At 38.6% G+C, this 20,860-nt stretch overlaps 1 protein-coding gene across 4 annotated transcripts in view; it reads left to right on the top strand.

Annotated features, from left to right (window-relative positions):
• LOC126284612 (solute carrier family 35 member G1) overlaps positions 1 to 15,125 on the top strand; it is a 461,728-nt gene extending 446,603 nt beyond the window's left edge. For all 4 annotated transcript variants that reach the window (XM_049983675.1, XM_049983674.1, XM_049983673.1 and 1 more), the window contains one exon: positions 11,981 to 15,125. In XM_049983675.1, coding sequence (XP_049839632.1) covers positions 11,981 to 12,104 — 124 coding nt within the window. In that variant the 3' untranslated portion in view covers positions 12,105 to 15,125. The remainder of the gene's footprint in view (positions 1 to 11,980) is intronic.
• The last annotated feature ends 5,735 nt before the right edge of the window (positions 15,126 to 20,860 follow it).

Here is a 20,860-nt window from a genome sequence, read left to right as displayed (position 1 = left end):
CACTGTCCATTATGTTCAGTTGCTCTTCCAGGTCCTTGATTATCTCTGACAGAATTACAATGTTGTTGGCAAACCTCAAAGTTTTTATTTCTTCTCCATGGATTTTAATTCCTACTCCAAATTTTTCTTTTATTTTCTTCACTGCTTGCTCAGTATCATTTCTTTCACATCTGACAATATTGTTCTGTTAAAAACAATGGATTTAATTCTACATGTTAGAAACTTTTGCATCCACTCAGGAAACTAGTTCAACTTCCAATAATATCATGTTTTGTATACTAAATGACAATACAGAACTGTACTGAATACCTTCTAGAAGGTGAGAAACAATTCATTAACCAGGGTGCCATTATAAATTAAGAGGAGCTATCTCCTTTGTTTGCCATATGATACCTTGCCTATTCCTTGATCTTCACAAAATTATTTTGCTTCTTAATCAGCATGTGGTATCTTAACGGAGGCAACATCATGTTTTTGTAGGGTATTACTTTTATCATTCTTGTGTGTGCTTTTCAATTGTTTCATTTACTGGAGAGAGCTATAGTTCATTATTTCTTATTTGGTCTGAATGTTTCCAGCCTGCTACAGCTTTTACTTTCTCTCACAAACTTTCTTCCTGCAATTGGAGTTGATCACTTCAAGGACTGTGACTCCCACCCTTACAGAACAACTGTGCATTCATTTGCTTCAAACAGCTCCTCCTGGGACTGTGTGGCAATATGTTGACAAGTGTTCGCTACAATTTTGTACACTTTTGAGAATTTATGTAACTTAATTAAACCATCTACAAAATGTTAGCTTTTGGAGATTTAAAACTAAACTTTCTTAAAGATGTGTTTCATGTTAACCTATTTAAAACTCAAGTTTGCTTCTCATTAGAGGAATACTGAGCTGCAGAGTAGCAGGTGAATAGGACAGCCAACCAGTTGCAATAAATGGTGGTTTTAAGTTAACCTTAACCATGGTTTCAACAGATTTAAACCCATATTCTTCAGAAGGACAAGAAGTAAATTTAACATTAGCGAATAGTCAGTCAGTAAAGTGATCTAACATCTCCACATGAAATGTGTCAGCGATGATGAGTACATCCATTTGTAAAAGCTAAGGCCCCTAAAATCAAAGGCTTGCCACATCAGTAAAATCAGTCACATAAAATGCCAGACCATGTTACATGGTCTTAGAGCTTAACATGGTCTGGCATTTTGTGTGATTGATTTTACTGATGTGACAAGACCTTGATTTTAGGGGCCTTAACTTTTACAAATGGGTGTACAGATCATTTCCTACACATCTCATGTGGACATGTTAGATCATTTTACTAAATGACTACTTGCTAATGTGAAATTTGTTTCTTGCCCTTCTGAAGAATATGGGTTTAAATCTGTTGAAACCATGGTTAAGATTAACTGAAGACCATCATTTATTGCAACTGGTTGGCTGTCTTATTCACCTGCTAACAATACTTTAGTTCTCCTTTTGATTGCTTACATCTTATTTTCTCTCATTTTTAGTAGATATGGCACCAATGAAGACTAATATTTTGATAAGTTTGTTCTAACAGGCCTAATGTTTGGGTATCACACCTGATGAGGTAGGAACCAAGAGAGTAGTTACACATAATTGTTGAACAATTAATAAAAATATACGTGGAGTATCATCGTGCAGGTAGCAGAAGACTTGGGAATATTTAGAGCAATATGTTTCCACAAAACACATGAAACAGATGCTGGTAAAGCCTGAGTTGTTGCTCTTTCTGAAGAATATAATATGACTTAATGAGATGTCTTCCATAAACATAATACTATTTCAGACAACAGGGAATGTTTGCACATTAAGAACATGAAATTATCATATGCACCACTCTGAGCAGTACTGAAACAGTTTCTGACAACGTATTTGTGTTTCATGTTGTGCTAGTCCTATTCTTTCTATTTGGTTGGTTAGTAATTGGGGGGGGGGGCATAGGGGGGGGGGGGGGAGGAGGGGCAGAGGAATTATTGCTGCTGTTTTTATATACAGGGTGGTCCATTGATCGTGACCGGGCCAAATATCTCATGAAACATGCGTCAAATGAAAAAACTACAAGGAACGAAACTTGTGTAGCTTGAAGTGGGAAAGCAGATGGTGCTACGGTTGGCCCGCTAGATGGTGCTGCCATAGGTAAAACAGATATCAACTGCGTTTTTTAAAAGAGGAACCCCCATTTTTTATTACATATTTGTGTAGTACGTAAAGAAATATGAATGTTTTAGTTGGACCACTTTTTTTGCTTTGTGATAGATGGCGCTGTTGTAGTCACAAACATATGGCTCACAATTTTAGACAAACAGTTGGTAACAGGTAGGTTTTTTAAATTAAAATACAGAACGTAGGTACATTTGAACATTTTATTTCGGTTGTTCCAATGTGATACATTTACCTCTGTGAACTTATCATTTGTGAGAACCCATGCTGTTACAGCGTGATTACATGTAAATACCACATTAATGCTCAAAATTATGTCTGTCAACATCAATGCATTTGGCAATACGTGTAACGACATTCCTCTCAACAGCGAGTAGTTCGCCTTCCATAATGTTCGCACATGCATTGAAAATGCGCTGACGCATGTTGTCAGGCATTGGCGGTGGATCACGATAGCAAATATCCTTCAACAATTCCCACAGAAAGAAATCCGGGGATGTCACCACGGACACATCACCATGGTGTGGTGCTTCGACAACCAATCCACTTGTCATGAAATATGCTATTCAATACTGTTTCAACCGCACGCGAGCTATGCAGACATCCATCATGTTGGAAGTACATCGCCATTCTGTCATGCATTGAAACATCTTGTAGTAACATCAGTAGAACATTACGTAGGAAATCAGCCTACATTGCACCATTTACATTGCCATTGATAAAATGGGGGCCATTTATCCTTCCTCCCATAATGCCGCACCATACATTAGGCCGCCAAGGTCACTGATGTTCCACTTGTTGCAGCCATCGTGGATTTCCTGTTGCCCAATAGTGCATTTTATGCTGGTTTACGTTACTGCTGCTGGTGAATGACGCTTCGTCGCTAAATAGAATGTGTGCAAAAAATGTGTCATCGTCCCGTAATTTCTCTTGTGCTCAGTGGCAGAACTGTACATGACGTTCAAAGTCATCGCCATGCAATTCCTTGTGCATAGAAATATGGTACGGGTGCAATCAATGTTGATCTAGCATTCTCAACACCAACGTTTTTGAGATTCCAGATTCTCGCACAGTTTTTCTGCTACTGATGTGTGGATTAGCCACGACAGCAGCTAAAATACATACCTGGGCATCATCATTTGTTGCACAACGTGGTTGACATTTCACATGTGGCTGAACACATTCTGTTACCTTAAGTAACGTAAGTATCCCGCAAACGTTCTGGACACTTGGATGATCTCACCCAGGATACTGAGCAGCATACATAGCACATGCCCGTTGGGCATTTTGATCACTATATCTATACATCAACAGAATATCCACCTTTTCTGCAGTTGGTAAACGGTCCATTTTAACATGGGTAAGGTATCATGAAGCAAATATCGTCCACACTGGCGGAATGTTACGTGATACCACGTACTTATACATTTGTGACTATTACAGTGCCATCTATCACAAAGCGAAAAAAGTGGTCCAACTAGAAAATCCATATTTCTTTACATACTACAAGAATATGTAATAAAAATGAGGGTTCCTATTTAAAAAAAAAAATGCAGTCGATATCCGTTTGGCCTGTGGCAGTGCCATCTAGCGGGCCAAACCATAGGGCCATCTGGTTTCCCCCTTCAGCCTACATGAAAATTTATATCCAGTATAGAAAATTATGTGCATGTTTGACAAGAAGTGGCCAGTAAACTCACTTAAAAAATTGACAATCAAGAAACAGGTGCTGCAAGAATAAATATCATAGAAAAGGGGACTTGGATTAAACACTATGAAGAACTATGGACTAAAGAAGATGACAAAGGGGAAGAAACAACAGCTACACAGGATGAAGGGGGCCAACTTGTGAATCAAGAAGGTAACGTCACACCAGACGAGATGCAAGTGGCCATAAAACAGACGGAAAACTTGGAGACTCGGGATGCTTCCATTGTGACAACTTTCATTTTGTTTCTGGGTCATACCCATACACCCATGACTCATCTCCAGTTATCATGGTGTTCAGAAATCCACAATCAGTGTTGGTAGTGTCCAGGAGGTCCTGTCTAACGTCAAAACAGAGTTTATTTTGTTCCAGCGACAACAACTTGGGCACAAATTTCTCAGCCACTCAATGCATTTTCAAATCATCATGAAAAATTGCATGTGCAGTACCTTTACTTACTCCAACCTCTTGGGAAATCTCCCTTATGGTCAATCGATGATGTGCCATCACCAAATTTAGCACCCTCTTAACAACAGCTGCAGTCGCAGTTGTTTGGGTCCTGCCAGAACGCTGGACACTTTCTGCTGACTTGTGGCCAGCAGCAACCAAAAAGCAGCGACTGATGTGCTGGAAGGCAGGGACGAAATTCATGCATGCGCACAAAGGTCTCATATTTTACTGTGTACAGTGGCTCCATGCTATCGTCTCTGTTTTGTGGGTAGAGTTGAAGTTCAGATACTTTTTAGACAAACCTCATGTCTGTTCTGAGACACAATGACTGGCCTCATTTAAACTCTTCTGTTAGGAGAGTTAATTTAGAGATGGATTGGCTGCTCGGATCAAGTATAGGGTCTCCTGTTGATTCTATCAGTAGGTGGGACTATACTAGGCATGGTCTTCACCGTAACTGGGAAAGGAAGGGAAAACTGTATGGGCAAATAATAAATAACTTGTGGGGGGGGGGGGGGGAGGGCACACTTTCACATATGATAAAGTACCAGTGGTTATAAGTGACAGAACAGCAGTTTTTTAAGGTGGGGAAGCAGAAACAAAAGATTTAGAGTCGGGTTGAAAATGAATTCACACTCATAAAAGAGAGAGCCAGAAAGCATATTTTAATGTACATAATTCTTGCAAAGAGCCTCTGATTGAAACTGAAGATTCAAAAATTTACAGAAAAATTAATTTCATCCAGTTGTAATTCAGCCAATGCACAAAATCAGTAATCCTTATTGCATCAAAATAGCTGAGGCTTAAGGGATAAGCTTAATGAGTGTATCACCTGTGTAGAAGAATTACAGTTCAGCAAATCAGCTGATATAATCTGCCTCTCTGAGCATCATATGAGCATTCGTATATATATGTTAAATTTTACAGGGTTCAAGTTAGCTTCTTACTTCAGTAGAGAAAATATGGAGAAAGTAGGAGTTACCACATTTGTCAGAAAATCTCTTAATTTAAAGAATATTGATATTAATAAATTTTGCGCTGAGCAGCACATACAAGCTTGTGCAACAGAAGTAGCCTTTCATAACAAGTCCTTCATAATAGTAAGTATACAAAGAGCACCTTCAGGAAACTTTAACCTCTTCATAAAATATCTGGAAACTCTGTTGTCCAAGCCACACAATCAAAGCTCAGTGTACTGAACATGAGCACTACACCTGCTTAATGCAGCCCAAAATGTCTGCAGTAGCAGAACACTGCATTGAAAATCTACATAAAATGAATTACCCGTAAAAAAAGTCTTGGCTCTCACTGACCAATTTTGGGACTCACCTTTCAAAGAAGCTATTGAAATCAAAGTTGCTGATAATTTAATTGACAGGAACATGGGCTTTAAACTAAGAAGCCATGGCAGACAGTGCTAAGCTCCATCAGAGCAGAATACATCTGGATGTGAGATGTGAGATGGGTGGCAGGGAGAAGGCAACTGACTCTTCTACCAAACATGCAGTCACACCCCCTCCACCCTTCCCCCTCCAAACACAAACATGCACATGCGCACACACTCACAGCACAGTGCAGGGTCAGCAAAGCCTAAACTCTGGATTGGCAAGCATGCGCCAGTACGCAGCAGACACATCATTCTATCTGCACCACCTGGTGACAATGAAACGGATATTCACCAAAATACCATTCACTCTCGATGATTGGATCCGGTAGTACAGCAGTGTATATGTCAAGAAAGCTTCAGATCCCGTGTTTTAGTATATATTTTGGGATGTATTTGTGACAGGGGTTTTAACTACAAGATGTACATACATTCACTGCAAAAAAAAGGTAACTTGTACTTGTTATGTGCAGGTTTTGTCTAGCTCAGAAATAAGCGTAGTCAAGATACTTCACATCTAAGTAGTCTGTGCCCTTCTCAGTAATCATAAGCACTTACCAGCAGGGTGCACATCAGATCCCAAGGTGCAAAGAAATGCTTTTTCATATCTCACTGAGAGGAAAATGCTGAAGCATCTGATGGTTGACTCTAAAAAATTAGTCAATTGTATGATGTATATGGGAAGAGGATTATGTCAGATCACAGAACAACTCTAAACCTTTTGCCCATTATCGAGAAAAACATTTGTTTCTTTCAATATGATAATATTATACCATAGTGATTTTAAAAATTGGGGGTTTCTCTTGCTTCTGTAAGTGATGACATGGATTTATTACTACAGAAAAGATTTATGGCATGAATGTTATGATGAAGTCATTCATTCATTCACACAGTGTGCACTGTAACTCCTGTAATCTCTTCAAGGATGCGGAATGGATCAAGTTATGTTTGCTAGCAGTAACTGCAAGGTACTTTTTTAAGCAAACTAACAATGAATTATGGCCAACGCTAATGGTAATGATCTCAAACTAACAACTGTGGGAACCACCATCTAGATTTTGTGAATGTGTGTGTATATTAGAAGAAAAGCAACTGCCTCGAAGAAAGACACCAGGGGGGCTGGTGCAGTGGTTAGCACACCGGACTTGCATTTGGGAGGACAATGGCTCAAATCCCCATCCAGCCACCCAGATTTAGGCTTCCCGCAATTTCCCTAAGTCACTCTAGGCAAATGCTGAGATGGTTCCTTGCAAAAGGGCACACTATTATCTCATTCTCTTGAACTTGCACGTTGTCTCTAATGACATTGGACTTGCATTCGACGACGGTTCAATCCCTTCTCCGGCCATCCTGATTTAGGTTTTCTGTGATTTCCCTAAATTGCTTCAGGCCAATGCCAGGATGGTTCCTTTGAAAGGGCACGGCCGATTTCCTTCCCCATCCTTCCCTCACCCGAGCTTGCGCTCCGTCTCTAATGATCTCGTTGTCGATGGGACGTTAAACACTAATCTCCTCCTCCTCCTCCTCCTCTAATGACATGGCTATTGATGGGATTTTAAACCCTCATCTGCTCTTTTGTAGAAAGGCACTACTCCTCCTCTTACAATATGTAGCTGCTGTTTTTATCTGCTATTTCGTACTAAGTGGTTATGTAACTTCACTGATTTCAGAGAGCATTATCAGCTGTCTATGTACAGGGAAAGTTAGAAACCTATTTAATGTGACCAGTAGTGTTAAGCGGTATTGACTCCAGAATACAAATATTATGTTGTGTGGTAGGAGTGGGTAATAAGGTACTTTTTGTTTTTGTTTTGAATATACAGACTTTTTCAATTTTCTGCTTGATATCTGCAAGAAACCAGTTACAGACTTTTGTACCAGAATATAAAACTTCATTCTGAGCCCTTGATAGGGATACATAGTATGTATCAAAATAATTTTTATTTCTTCTGTTGTGGTAATGAATTTTACATTTAATTCTCTGTGCACTCTTAATTTTAATCATTACTGTAATGCCATTATGGAGTAAATGTGTTGGCATTTAAGTGTAAGAATCCCAAGGCCTCTGAAAATACTTCTGAAAGTATTTGATTATTTACTTTATGTAATATTATCAGTGCAGACTTCTGCAAGGAAAATACACACATCAAAAAAAGTTTTGCATTACCTCGGTTCCGAGAGTTGCAGAACCTGTACAGAAAATTGGAACAGAGATAAACATAAACATCATTTTGTCCTTTTCATTGCTCATGAAAACCCCACATTGCATGTTCTACCACCATATAGCAAGACCTTCAGAGGTGGTGGTGCAGAGTGCTGTACACACTGTTACCTCTATTATGCAGTAGTATGTTCTCTTGCCTGTATTTGTTGTGGTGTACTATCCACAAGTTCATCAAGGCACTGTTGGTCAAGATTGTCCCACTCCTCAAAGGCGATTCGGCATAGATCCCTCAGAGTGGTTGGTGGGTCATGTAGTCCATAAACAGCACTTTCCAATCTATCCCAGGCATGTTCGACATGGTTCATGTCTGAAGAACATGTTGGCCACTCTAGTTGAGTGCTGTCATTATCCTGAAGGAAGTCATTAACAAGATGTGCATGATGAGGCACAAATTGTTATCCATGAACACGAATGCCTCACCAGTATGCTGCCGATATGGTTGCACTATAGATTGAAGGATGGCATTCACATATCGTACAGCCATTATGGCGCCTTCCATGACCGCCAGCGGTGTACATCGGCCCCACATAATGCCACCCCAAAACATCAGAGGGCCTCCACCTTGCTGCACTCACTCACTCCAAACAAGTCTCCGACGATTGTCTGGTTGAAGGCATATGTGACACTTATTGATGAAGAGAATGTGATGCCAATCCTGAGCGATCCATTCGGCATGTTGTTGGGCCCATCTGTACCATGCTGCATCCTGTCATGGTTTCAAAGATGGACCTCACCATTGACGTTGGGATTGAAGTTGCACATCATGCAGCATGTTGTACACAGTTTGAGTTGTAATATGACGTCCTGCAGCTTCATGAAAAGCATTATTCAACATGGTGTCATTGCTGTCAGGGTTACTCCGAGCCATAATCCATAGTTAGCAATCATCCACTACAGTAGTAGCCCCTGGGCTGCCTCAGTGAGGCATGTCATCAACAGTTCCTGTCTCTCTGTATCTCCTCCATGTTCAAACAACATGGCTTTGGTTCACTCTGAGATGCCTGGACACTTCCCTTGTTGAGAGCCCTTCATAGCACGAAGTAACAATGTGGACGTGATCGAACTGTGGTATTGACCATCTAGGCATGGTTGAACTACAGACAACACGAGCCGTGTACCTTCTTCCTGGTGGAATGACTGGAACTGATCGGCTGTCGGACCCCCTCTGTCTAATTGGTACTGCTCATGCATGGTTGTTTGTCATTGGGTGGGTTTAGTGACAACTCTGAACAGTCAAAGAGATTGTGTCTGTTGCACAATATCCACAGTCAATGTCTATCTTCGGGAATTGTGGGAAACGGGGTGATGCAAAACTTTTTTTGATGTGTGTATTTTCTTCAGCATTTGAGTATTTGACCAAGAACATTATACCATGAGACAGGACTGAGTGAAAGTATGCTAAATATGCCAGAAATCCTATCTATAGAATCACCACAATCAGAGATTCTTAGTTCTTAGTAGATGGAACTGTGCCTTTCAGTTGTCTTAGCCGCTTGGTGGGTGCCACCGTCATCTGAATGCCTAGAAATTTAATGCCAGAGGTTCATTTAGTGAATGCATATTGATTTAATAGTTAAGCTTTTAGGGTGTTCAGCCAAGTTGATGATCCCAGTTTACACCCAATGTTTTGATGAGCGACCCACTAATCTTCTCCAGGTCTGCAGTTTATGCTTTTATATATAATCACTGTCTGAAGCCGAACAAAATTGCACAGCCTAGTTGTAGTCTGTCAAAACATAAGACATAAACAATAGTATAGCCACAATGAACCAAAGTTCTTCTTCCACATACAAGTGAACAGCAGTTGAAAACATACCAGATACCAACACAAGCAGTTGCTACAATAACTAAGAACACGCGTGAGAGTGAATGCCAGCTGCATGGTGCTTATAAGGAGGAGGGCTCTGATAGAAGGTGCAGTGGATGCTGTGTTGTTTGCACAAGTCATGTGGCCCACCACAGGCTGCCTCTGGTGGCTGGCCCATGCAGATGCCATTGGCAAAATTTGCGAAGTGGAGCATGCTGGTGGCCTGGTACTGCAGCACGTATCCGAATATTATGTTCAAGGTTACAGCCCTCCTCCTCCTTGGATAGGAGCATTTGGACACCTGTTGTTACACCCATGGCCTCTGTGGCAGACACTGCAGGTGATGGCAGAGGCAGAAGGAGATTCTGGGCTGGGACTGGTGAACACTGGTGGAAGTGATGCGTCTACGGGCACGTGTGTCAGCCACTCCCCCATGAAGTTGCACAGCCTACTGCTGTGGTGCATATCAAAGTATTACATACAGGGTTATAGCAGAGTCCAGGCAGTGAGTACACATTACAGCACAACTCTGAACATGACGACTGGGTTGGTCAGCAAAGTATTTTGCTAATATTGAGAATAACTGAGAATTAACAATTTGGCTGAACAGTCAAAAGCATACCACTGAACAAACCTTATGAGAAAACCAGTAAGAGAGGACTGGTGACAAGGGTGCTGGCTGCACCTTGATGTCCCATTCCTCAACATGTTGGAACTATGCTGACAGTGAAGGCACTAGCCACTTGGTCAGGGGTGCTGGGGGTGCCAGTGTGCAAGTAAGTGCAGGCACTGGTCCAGCTAGTGGTGGAATCACCAATGGCAGTGAAGCATCGCAAGAAGGATTGGCTGCAGGAGCAAGGGCTGGACCCCAGAGGAGAGTCAGGATGTGGCAACATCTACAAGGAGGGTGGATTAGACCTCAAGAAGGGAAGTTCTGTGAGGTGGAACGAGTGCTGAGAGAGGAGTTGGAGGCAGGATTGGAGTTGGCAACAACAGTGTCAGTGTCAGATATGCAACTGTCACTGTGGCATGAGGATGCAGCTGGTTATGATAGCATGCCACCGACCCATTACTAGTGCACACCATGCAGAGGTGGCAATCTCAGCAGCATGGGCAGAACCTACTTTATTGGTGGCTGCACCTCTGAGCCCAGACCACAGAGCTAGGAATGATCCATAAGGAGAGCCATGTCATTGTGCATTGGTGGGATGGCATGGGTAGATGCAAGAGGGAGCTGGCTATCTTGGAACATCTCAGCTGAATTCAGATCTTCTACTGGCATAAACCCATAGGAACTTGAGAAGTGTGTTAAGAGTCACCCATGGAGGATTTAGTGACATACTTCCTCATTTGAACCTTGAACATGCGGATGCGATGTTCTGCCTTACCGTTAGATCGGGGGTGAAAAGGAGGTGGAGTAACATGGTAAATGCCTTGAGTGGGTGCAGAAATCATGGCATGTCTGACACAAACAGTCTACCATTATCTATCACAAGCAAATATGGCAATCCTTCACTCACTGTAATAGACGGTCTGACTATAACGATGTCAACCTGTCCAGGTGTACTTTTCAGTTGATCATACCCAGCCAGTGGAATAGGACATTCATGGAAAAAGTGCTGCTGTGCTGTATATCTCAGTGCAGTTTGTGTGTATGTCACTGCAGGCAGTCTGTGGTGGCCAGATTGCACATTTGCCCTTGGCAGAATATTCAAAGTGTAGTGCGCAAGCAGCCTACTGCTGTGGTGCACATCAAAGTATTACATACAGGGTTATAGCAGAGTCCAGGCAGTGAGTACACATTACAGCACAACTCTGAACATGATGACTGGGTTGGTCAGCAAAGTATTTTGCTAATATTGAGAATAACTGAGAATTAACAATTTGGCTGAACAGTCAAAAGCATACCACTGAACAAACCTGCTGAGAGATCACAGGAGATACTCTGATAGACTTGCACCAGTTGCAGGTCTGTTTTGCTGTTGTCCTTGGAGGTCAGTGCTATAGATGTATTTGTGTCCTTTATTGGTATATTTGTACCATCCACAAACCTTACAGATATTGAAGAGTTCCCTCAATGTCTTTGGTGAAAATCTTTTGTGGTCAACAACAGGTGAGATATGAATGTGGAACCCCACACAATGAACCATTTACATTAATCTTACAGATAATTCATGTAGTCACATGAGCATAAATGGTAGGACCTTGTTCTACTTGTTGCAGATATAGTGTGATGGGTGCTGTGCTTGTAACATGCTCTGTGCTGCTCACTGGCTTACGCCGTTGGGCGCTGGCATTACCGGAAGCGTCACCTCTGCGACGACGTCTTGGACTCCTTGCTAGGTGAGGCGAGTGCAGCTCACAAGCACAATAGAAGACTGGATTCGTGATGGATGTTAAAACGAGGGCATCAGTGTAACATTACACTGATGGCTTTTGATGGATTAGTGACATTTATAGTTGTGACACAAACAAACTACTATCGAGGATATGATACATGGTGATTGTGACTATCAGGTGAACTGTTCAAAGTGTGGCTGTTGTTACACCCTTCTACATTTATACTGGATTGTTGCTATGTTTTAAGACTCCTGATAAAGTGATTACACTTTACCAAGTGTGCACAGTGTTCAGGCATTACCTCTCTCTGTGTGCATGTTTAAAATAATAGTAACTTGTTCTATATTGTAGCCTAAATAACCATGTTATTGTATTGTTGTACCATGAATGCATATTGATTTTTGGTGCTATTGTTTGGGAAACTACTTTCCAGCTTTTCATGAAAATACTATTAATACTTTACCTCCAAGTGTGTTTCAACTTCTTTGACACATCTGCTGTTGATGGGCAACATTTTATATGGAAGCTGGCATAACAAAGATATAAACTATTCATTATACTGCTTCACTGTGCTGTGTGATTACATCTTCTGTTAACAATTTTCGGGAAGCAATAAGTTTAATGACTGATGTTCTTTGATGTTGAGATAGTATATAAGCTCAAGAAGGTGAATCATATTGTTTTAAATCTTTACCTGGTAAAATATCTGACATTCAGCAATTTGTACAATGGCTATAAATAAACAATACTCAGTTCTCGTGATGAAACCTGAAGACTGAATGTAGAGACAATTAGGATGTCATATTAGGGTTATGCTGTTGGCTTTTCCCTGCAAATGAGGCATTTAATTGCCATTAGAGTGTCTACTACAGTTCTTTGAAGGTATTATTTTGCAAGAAGGTCATTAAGAGATGGAATTAAGTATTACGTCTAGTTTATTATTTTGTGGCAGCATCTATGCAGATATCTTTAATGGTTAAAAAGACTGATTTATTTCCTGGTTTTTTTGGTGGTAGGTTAGACCAGAGATAGTAATCAGGAACTGGTCTTGCATATGAATTGATGAGGAGAACTGCAGTTTACTATAACTTTTTAAGTATATGGGCTACTTTCAAACAAAAATGTACTCTTCCATATAGCACTATATTTGGTGGCAAGCCATGGAAAGTATGAAGCATTGGATATATTTGGTTCACTTGCAAAAGAAAAAAAAGTAGTTAATTCACTATATCTATAAGACTAGATACTCTGAATAATTAAACTTGTTTGCAGCTTGCCTGATACATCTGAAAACTGCATGTGATTCTTCAATACTGGTAACCTGTTTTTGAAACAAAAACTGATTAAAATAAGTCAAAAGAAAGGACAAAATAAGTAACAAATATTTTATGGAGTATGCATCTATTAAAATCTCATAGAGAGTGCGACATCATTTCACAGTTTCAAATACTAGCTGAACAATGAGATTTGATTCCTCCATTATTTTTTAAATCATTGGGTGTGAATCCTAGTATTGTCCCTTTCAAAAGGCTGTGACCAGTTTCAGCTATCATTGTCCACTTCATGATTGTGCCCCATCTGTTGTGACCTCTATGTCAAAGCGATATTGAACTTTAATCTTATTTTCTTCCTCTTTAGTATGTACTCTTATAAAAGAGAGTGGTGGAATGAAAACACTTCATCAGCCTCTGACTGCTCTGTTACCAAGCTATATATGAGAAATCAGCAGATAAACATCAACATGCTGTAAGCAGTATTGGTGCACATTCCTTTTGCGATGGAGACAGATAAAACTCTGAGTTAATAACTGCATGATACCATTACGTAATACCTGTTTGATGAGCTCAAGATCCACCAACAGACATAAAACTACTTTGTGTTGCCATCATCTTCATAGAGGATGATGAATATGTTTTATTCCTCCCTATTTTCATATTTCTTTAGTCATGTAGCTTTATTTATATATTATTTATGTGCAGTATATTTCTACATCATATGGTTCTATTGTCTTGAGCTGCTTTATGAGAATGCAAAGATTGATCCAAGTCTGGAAGTTATGTCATCTTATGATAAATAACATAGCAGTCTTATATAAATGAAGTCCAAAGTACACCTCAACTTCTCAATGAAACTGAACTAGTTCCTTGATGAAGTCTTCATTAGATGACATCCGAACCATCTTCCTGTAGCAGGGAAGCTACAAGATTATCATTCAATATAGTTACCATGTTGAAAATATCTTATCAAAGGCAATGTACGCTTACAGGAGGTGACCGTTGCATACATTTATAAGTGTATTATTACGGTAAGGATACTGACTGAATTTATTGACAGTGAATAAGTCTCCAATCACTGATGTAATTCCTGTCAGATATTGTCATAGTTTACGGAACATGAACAAGCAGTAGGTTCCACCTACAAAGAAAAAGAAAGATAAGTGAGAAGTTGCACTCACTACAGAGATCAAGGGGTAGTACTGTGGCCTAAAAAGGTGCTTACAAATAAATATTGACTGTCAGTTTAATGCAGTAAGCAGTTTCTTTGAGATAGAGAAGAGACCAACCAGGTGCATGGCAAAATAGACAGCAAATAAGAAAATGGGAATAGGCAAACTTCTGATTTCATAGGGATTAATAATCTTATTTTGTAAGGAATGGGTGCAGGAAAGACGAGAGACCATAAAAAGAACCATTGGATGAAAATGTCTGAAACATAAGAATAAATACACAGAGACATGATATTAATGTTAGAAATAATAAACATCATCTCATGTGAATGGAAGTGACAGGGGTCATTTGTATTGAAAAGAAAGAATACACTGAGAAAGATACTAAGAAATATGCTCATTTAAATGACAGACTGAGAAAAATGAAACAAAGGAAAATGTAGGATTAAATAACAATAATACGAAAAGGATAGATTGCTATTGACCACATAGAGGTGGTGTTGAGTGGCAAACAGACAACTTTAAAAAAGACTCCTAGACATTATTATTAGTGATCAGACTAAGCCCTTCATCAGATGCACACACACACACACACACACACACACACACACTCTCTCTCTCTCTCTCTCTCTCTCTCTCTCTCTCTAGCATATACAACACCAATATGTGTCTAGTGTTATTATGATTACTTTGATTCATTACAATATTTGTTCTTAAGTTCTTAAGATCCAGTGCCTCTTGATTTCTTCTCTCCATTTTTGTCAGTTTTATCATGAGGCCTATTTCCTCACTACTTTTTTGTTTCATACTCTGTATTGAGTAGCTGACAATTATGTTGTGGATGGTTGAGTGTGACTTGGAAGTTGACAGTAAAGACCTGTTTCATGGGACTAGCCCAAGATCACTGCTTCAGGATTCCAAAGTTCGATACTTTCTCTGAAGTATATACCTTTGTTTCCTCTGACTTGAAGCAATATTAGCAACTTTGCTATTCTCAGATTGCTATCCCATATTCTATCCACATCCAAGTTTCCATTCATACTCTTTACGTATTTGAATGAGTGTCTATGTGAGTTTAATACTGTTTGATAACTTTTATTTACTTACTCGCTCTTCTGCTTGATTCCCACTTCTATTTGTTTTTAGTCATCTCTGTCACCGTACATTATATTTTCATATTTTCTGAGCTCCTCCTACCAGTCTGTACCTTGTATTTCCACCTACCCTGTCTTTATTTATCTTTTTTCAGCTGTGATTTATATTTGAGCAGTTACTTTCTTCCCTTATTTGTTGATTGCCTGTTTCTCATTTGAGTACTACAGAACTCGAGTATAAAGTACTGTAACCCACTGTTATTTCAAATTCCTTTGTTGCACTTTGTGTCCCTATATGATCTGAGCAATTGTTCCTATCCTTTTGCACTTTTACTTGTTTTCTTCCAGTTTTTGATGTTTCTTGTCTGCTTCTGGCTGATTTCTGCAAGTAAAAGAAATAGTAATTTTGGTTTTAGCAGTTCAATGGTACAAAGTCATTTTATGTTTTATTTCATTTAACTTGCTGTTCATAATGTGTATTACTATATGTATTTTTGAGCTGTTGGAGGATATTTACATATCTCTTGTTTGCACATAAAAGGTATATAAACATTTTCATACTTTGAACTGAAGATATTGTTGGCTAACCATGTGAATGTACATTGAAAATGTAGGAATTCTATTTTCAAGGCAAATCAGCCAGCTATCCTGGCTGTGATAACTGTTAACTGATTTAGTCGCTACTACAGCACTTCATTGCTATTAAAATCAGATCATATTAGGAAAGAGTGCTACAACTATGAGTAAGTTGCCTAAAATTTGGCTTACAGACAGAATCTTGTAGTATCTGATGAAACTCATGTACATAAGTCTTCATGGTTTCAGTTAACACCATGCATAAAATTTACAAGACATTAAAACTCTGTATCAAGCTCTGCAAATGCAGGTTGCTTCTCAGACTACTTCTTCGAAATAAGGCTTAACTTACTCCACATAAATTTTGCTACTATTATCAATTCAGGTGAATAACTGGCTTTCTTTCATGGCTTTTCCCCATTGAAAATTCCTCAAGCTTTATTACATGCCAGTTTACTCGTATTTGACAGTGAGCAGTAAGCAATGCATTATTGATTATTGTGTATTTGTTTTTCTTATCATTATTTCTGAAAGCTGTACATTGTAAAGGTATTTCCTTCAAACTAGACTATGGATATTAACAAAAACATATATTTTAAGGCCTCAATGAAAATCACATACAAAAAGAACAGTTTTTAATGTATACAGGTAAGAAGTATATAGTGGCCTGTAATGTTGAAAGTATTTTAATGTAAGGGAAATGTATTTTATAAATCATGTGATGCTGAAGGTGCTCATACATTATAGTAATAAAATAGCTTTTTAATATTTGTGTAATGCAGGGTGAATTTTTTGATGCTCAGCCAATTTGTTACTTACATACCATCTAACTTGTTACCACTTGAACTCAATCATTTTGTAACATCTATAGTACATAAGAAACAGTGGTGTTGCATAAATTACAATTTCTCATTTAATTGTTATGTAGTTCGTCAGTGTTGAATGACTAGAGTACTTAAAATTGTGTGATGCTAACTTGCACAGTCATGCCACATTCTTAAAAAATCATTTCATGGTGCAGCATTTTTGAATACTTTGGTGTAATTTTTGATACTCAGTCACAGTTGTATTCTTCATGGCTATTCCATTTACTGCTGTGATTTTGTAGTTGTACTAATAACACAAACTATGGCAACTGAAGTTCATACTTTCAATGCAAAGAATTTGCACGTGTGTGCAGAATCAAATCTGTGATGGGAAGCATTTATCATTTTTGTAAGAACATTGTTACAGATATTGTAATTTAGTATTTTTTTATTCTTGCTTATGTGCAAATAAATAGGGAGACAATAATAACTAATAAATAAGAAAAAATGTTCTTATCTTAAAAGAGATGGTACTTTGTTTTGTACATTGTCAGCGGCGTTTCTGCAGACTCCTGAAGCATTAAATCAGGTGACTGAAGTCTCTACAGCATGTACAATTGTGGTTGTACTGAAACAAGTGCCAAAGGTGAGAGCTCAGTTCAAGAACATTATTTGTTGGTCTTCAGAGTTATGTTCATTATTTATTTTATTCAGTTAAAAGGAAATTTTATTGTTATATTTCAAGAACTCATTTTGTAAATTTCTTTCAGTAGCACTGGTTACTATGCAACAGCAACTGGATATTAAGCATGAGATAAAATATTTGAACTTGCAAAATTTTTTTTTCTTTGTTCTAAGAATGCAAAAAAAAACTTGTTTAAAAATACTTAAGAGTATTTTAACACAGTATGTAATAATTTTATATTCCTTCACAAAATATCTTTGAAAGATATTTTCCATTTTTTGGGACAACTAGGTAAAATCGGCCCAAGAAAAGGAGGCTTATAGGTTTTTTCATGCAACTCTCAGTCTAACTGTGAAAGCATTTTGCTTATCACTGCAAGCAAGATGTTGATCAAAGTATAGTTTTATGTACATGATGAACAAAACAATTTCAATTAGCTTGGCACAATATTTAGTTCTGTCTAATGAAATGTAAATGGTCTCCCAACTCATGCAGATTTTTTCAAGTACCATTATTAAATCCTCCAAACATAAATTAACAGAAGGACTGATAACTGAAATTTTCATGTGTTGTTATAATTCTGTCCAAGACAGAGTATTACTTTAACAGTAACAGTTCAACACAGAAAAGTTCCAACATTTCTGGGTTTTAACATGAATAAGAACATTATAATCAAAATCTTCTCACATGCTTAACTTGATCCCATTTTATTTTACAAGTAATTGCTTGTTTTGGTGATAAAGATGCAGGGAAGCTGATACTTTGTGGTTTTTCATTAATTGATGTTACAAAGAAGAATGTTCTAAACAATTTTATTCCTACATGTATTCATTGAACAAAAATTTACAATGAGGATCACACATCCTCAAGCCTAATATTAACTATTGTTCCATCGACTATTCATACTAACAATAGCTTTGCAGTAAGTTCTTCATTTATGAAGTTTAAAATAACTATTAAAATACTGTTATGTTCACTGATAACACAAGTGTAATGATTAAGTACTTGAATTCAAACAAACAAGACACAGCCCAAATTATAATTATGGATAAACTGGCTCACAGGAGGTTTACAGCATTGTATTATCATTTTTTAACAGGCTATAAAATCTTGTTGGTATTGTTAATAGCCAGTAATGAGCATGCAATGATTGAGACACTACGTGGAAAATTTTTCAGAACTCAGCTGGATGACAAGCTGTGATGGAGTAAAAACAGATCAATGCTGATGAAGAAAGTTATCTTAGCATATTTACAACTTAAGCTATTTTTAATTGTGTTGATTTGAAGACAAGAGTGCCAATGTATTTTGCATTCTATTACTATTTGACATCCTATGGAATTGTCTCTGAAGTAATAAAAGGATATAAGCAGTCAAAGTACTGCATACAGTGGATAACTGGATGTCTGCAGAGACCTCTTCAAAGCTCCTGGAATTCTAACCCTCTGTTAGTAACACTTTTTCTTTACAGTGGAATTTTTGACCAACTATAAAGCAGTTTCTGATAACCTGTGATTAATGTAACCACAACACAAGACACAAAAACAGAATTTCAGTGTAGACCTTGTCTCCTTGTTGAGTGCTCTGTAACTGTGGGACGTATCCCAGTGATCAGTACACTGGACTCGCCTTCAGGAAGATGACAGTTCTTATTGGCATCCGGCAAACCTGATTCGGGTTTCGTACGGTTTACTTAAAAGCCAGGGCAGTTTTCTCTCTCTCTCTCTCTCTCTCTCTCTCTCTCTCTCTCTCTCTCTCTCTCTCTGAAAGACAAGAGTGCCAAGATCCATTTTTATATGTTTAAACTCCACTCCTGTCTTCATTCTTCCCCACTTCACTCTTTCTACATTCTCGCTTTCTTTTCTGCCATCTTCCTATTCCATTCTTTTGTCTCCCAGTTTCCAGGCCTCTTCTCCATGCCATAGTGAACCACCCACAACTCCCTCTGCCTGCACCAGAGCGAGCTCAATGTACCAAATTCTTATTAAATGAACTTACTGCTATTCCCTCCCATCGACCAGTTACCTTTGCCTCCAGCCTACCTCTCTCTCTGCACCTACTTATCCCCTTGCTCTCTGAACATGACAATTGTTCATCCCTGTCAAGATGTAGTTAGATAACTAATTTCATGTGTAATGAATTACATAGTATATTAAAAACAAAGATTCCAAGACTTACCAAGCGGGAAAGCGCCGGCAGACAGGCACATGAACAAAACACACAAACACACACACAGAATTACTAGCTTTCGCAACCGATGGTTGCTTCTTCAGGAAGGAGAGGGAAAGACGAAAGGATGTGGGTTTTAAGGGAGAGGGTAAGGAGTCATTCCAATCCCGGGAGTGGAAAGACTTCCCTTAGGGGAAAAAAAGGACAGGTGTACACTCGCGCACACACACACACACACACACACACACACACACACACACACACACACACACACACACACATCCATCCGCACATACACAGACCAATTACATAGTAATATCAAAATAGACTACTTGATGGTCATTACTTAGTTACTTCTTTCTTTCTCTTTTAAAAAACAGATATGAGTTAGTATTTCACATCAACCACACATTATAAAAATATAAATTCTTCTAGGTAATATGAGAAGTTGTCAAGGAAAAACACTTTTGACTTTGCTGTGTACCATACATTTTATATAATGTGTATGTGGTCAACAATTTTTGCAGCAGTATTGTACATCCATTTTAGTGGTAAAGACTATCTTAAAAGAGTAATTAATGTCACTACTCCTTCTGGGATTGTGATTATGTATGTCATTGCCGCTACTGAACTGCAGTGGATTAGTTACAACAACTTTCTTAAGAGAATAAATATATTATGAACTAGTAGTCAAAATGTCTAACTCCTTAAATGGATGTCTACAAGATGAGTGTCACATATTATTCTTACAGAAAGTTTTTGAGCCTTGTAGACTTTCTGTATTAATGAAGACTTAATTCAGAACATTATTCAGTATGACATTATTGATTGAAAATACACAAAAATGACAACTTCCTGATTTGTTTCTACCCAATATTTGCAATGACTCAAAGTGTATTGGCTGGTTGGTTGATTTGGGGAGGGGACAAAACTGTAAGGTCATTGGTACCATCGTACTAGGGAAGGATGGGGAAGGAAATCGACCAT

Source organism: Schistocerca gregaria, chromosome 8, assembly GCF_023897955.1.
Source record: "Schistocerca gregaria isolate iqSchGreg1 chromosome 8, iqSchGreg1.2, whole genome shotgun sequence".
Lineage (NCBI taxonomy): Eukaryota > Metazoa > Arthropoda > Insecta > Orthoptera > Acrididae > Schistocerca > Schistocerca gregaria.
This window is presented reverse-complemented; position numbering and strand designations above follow the sequence as displayed.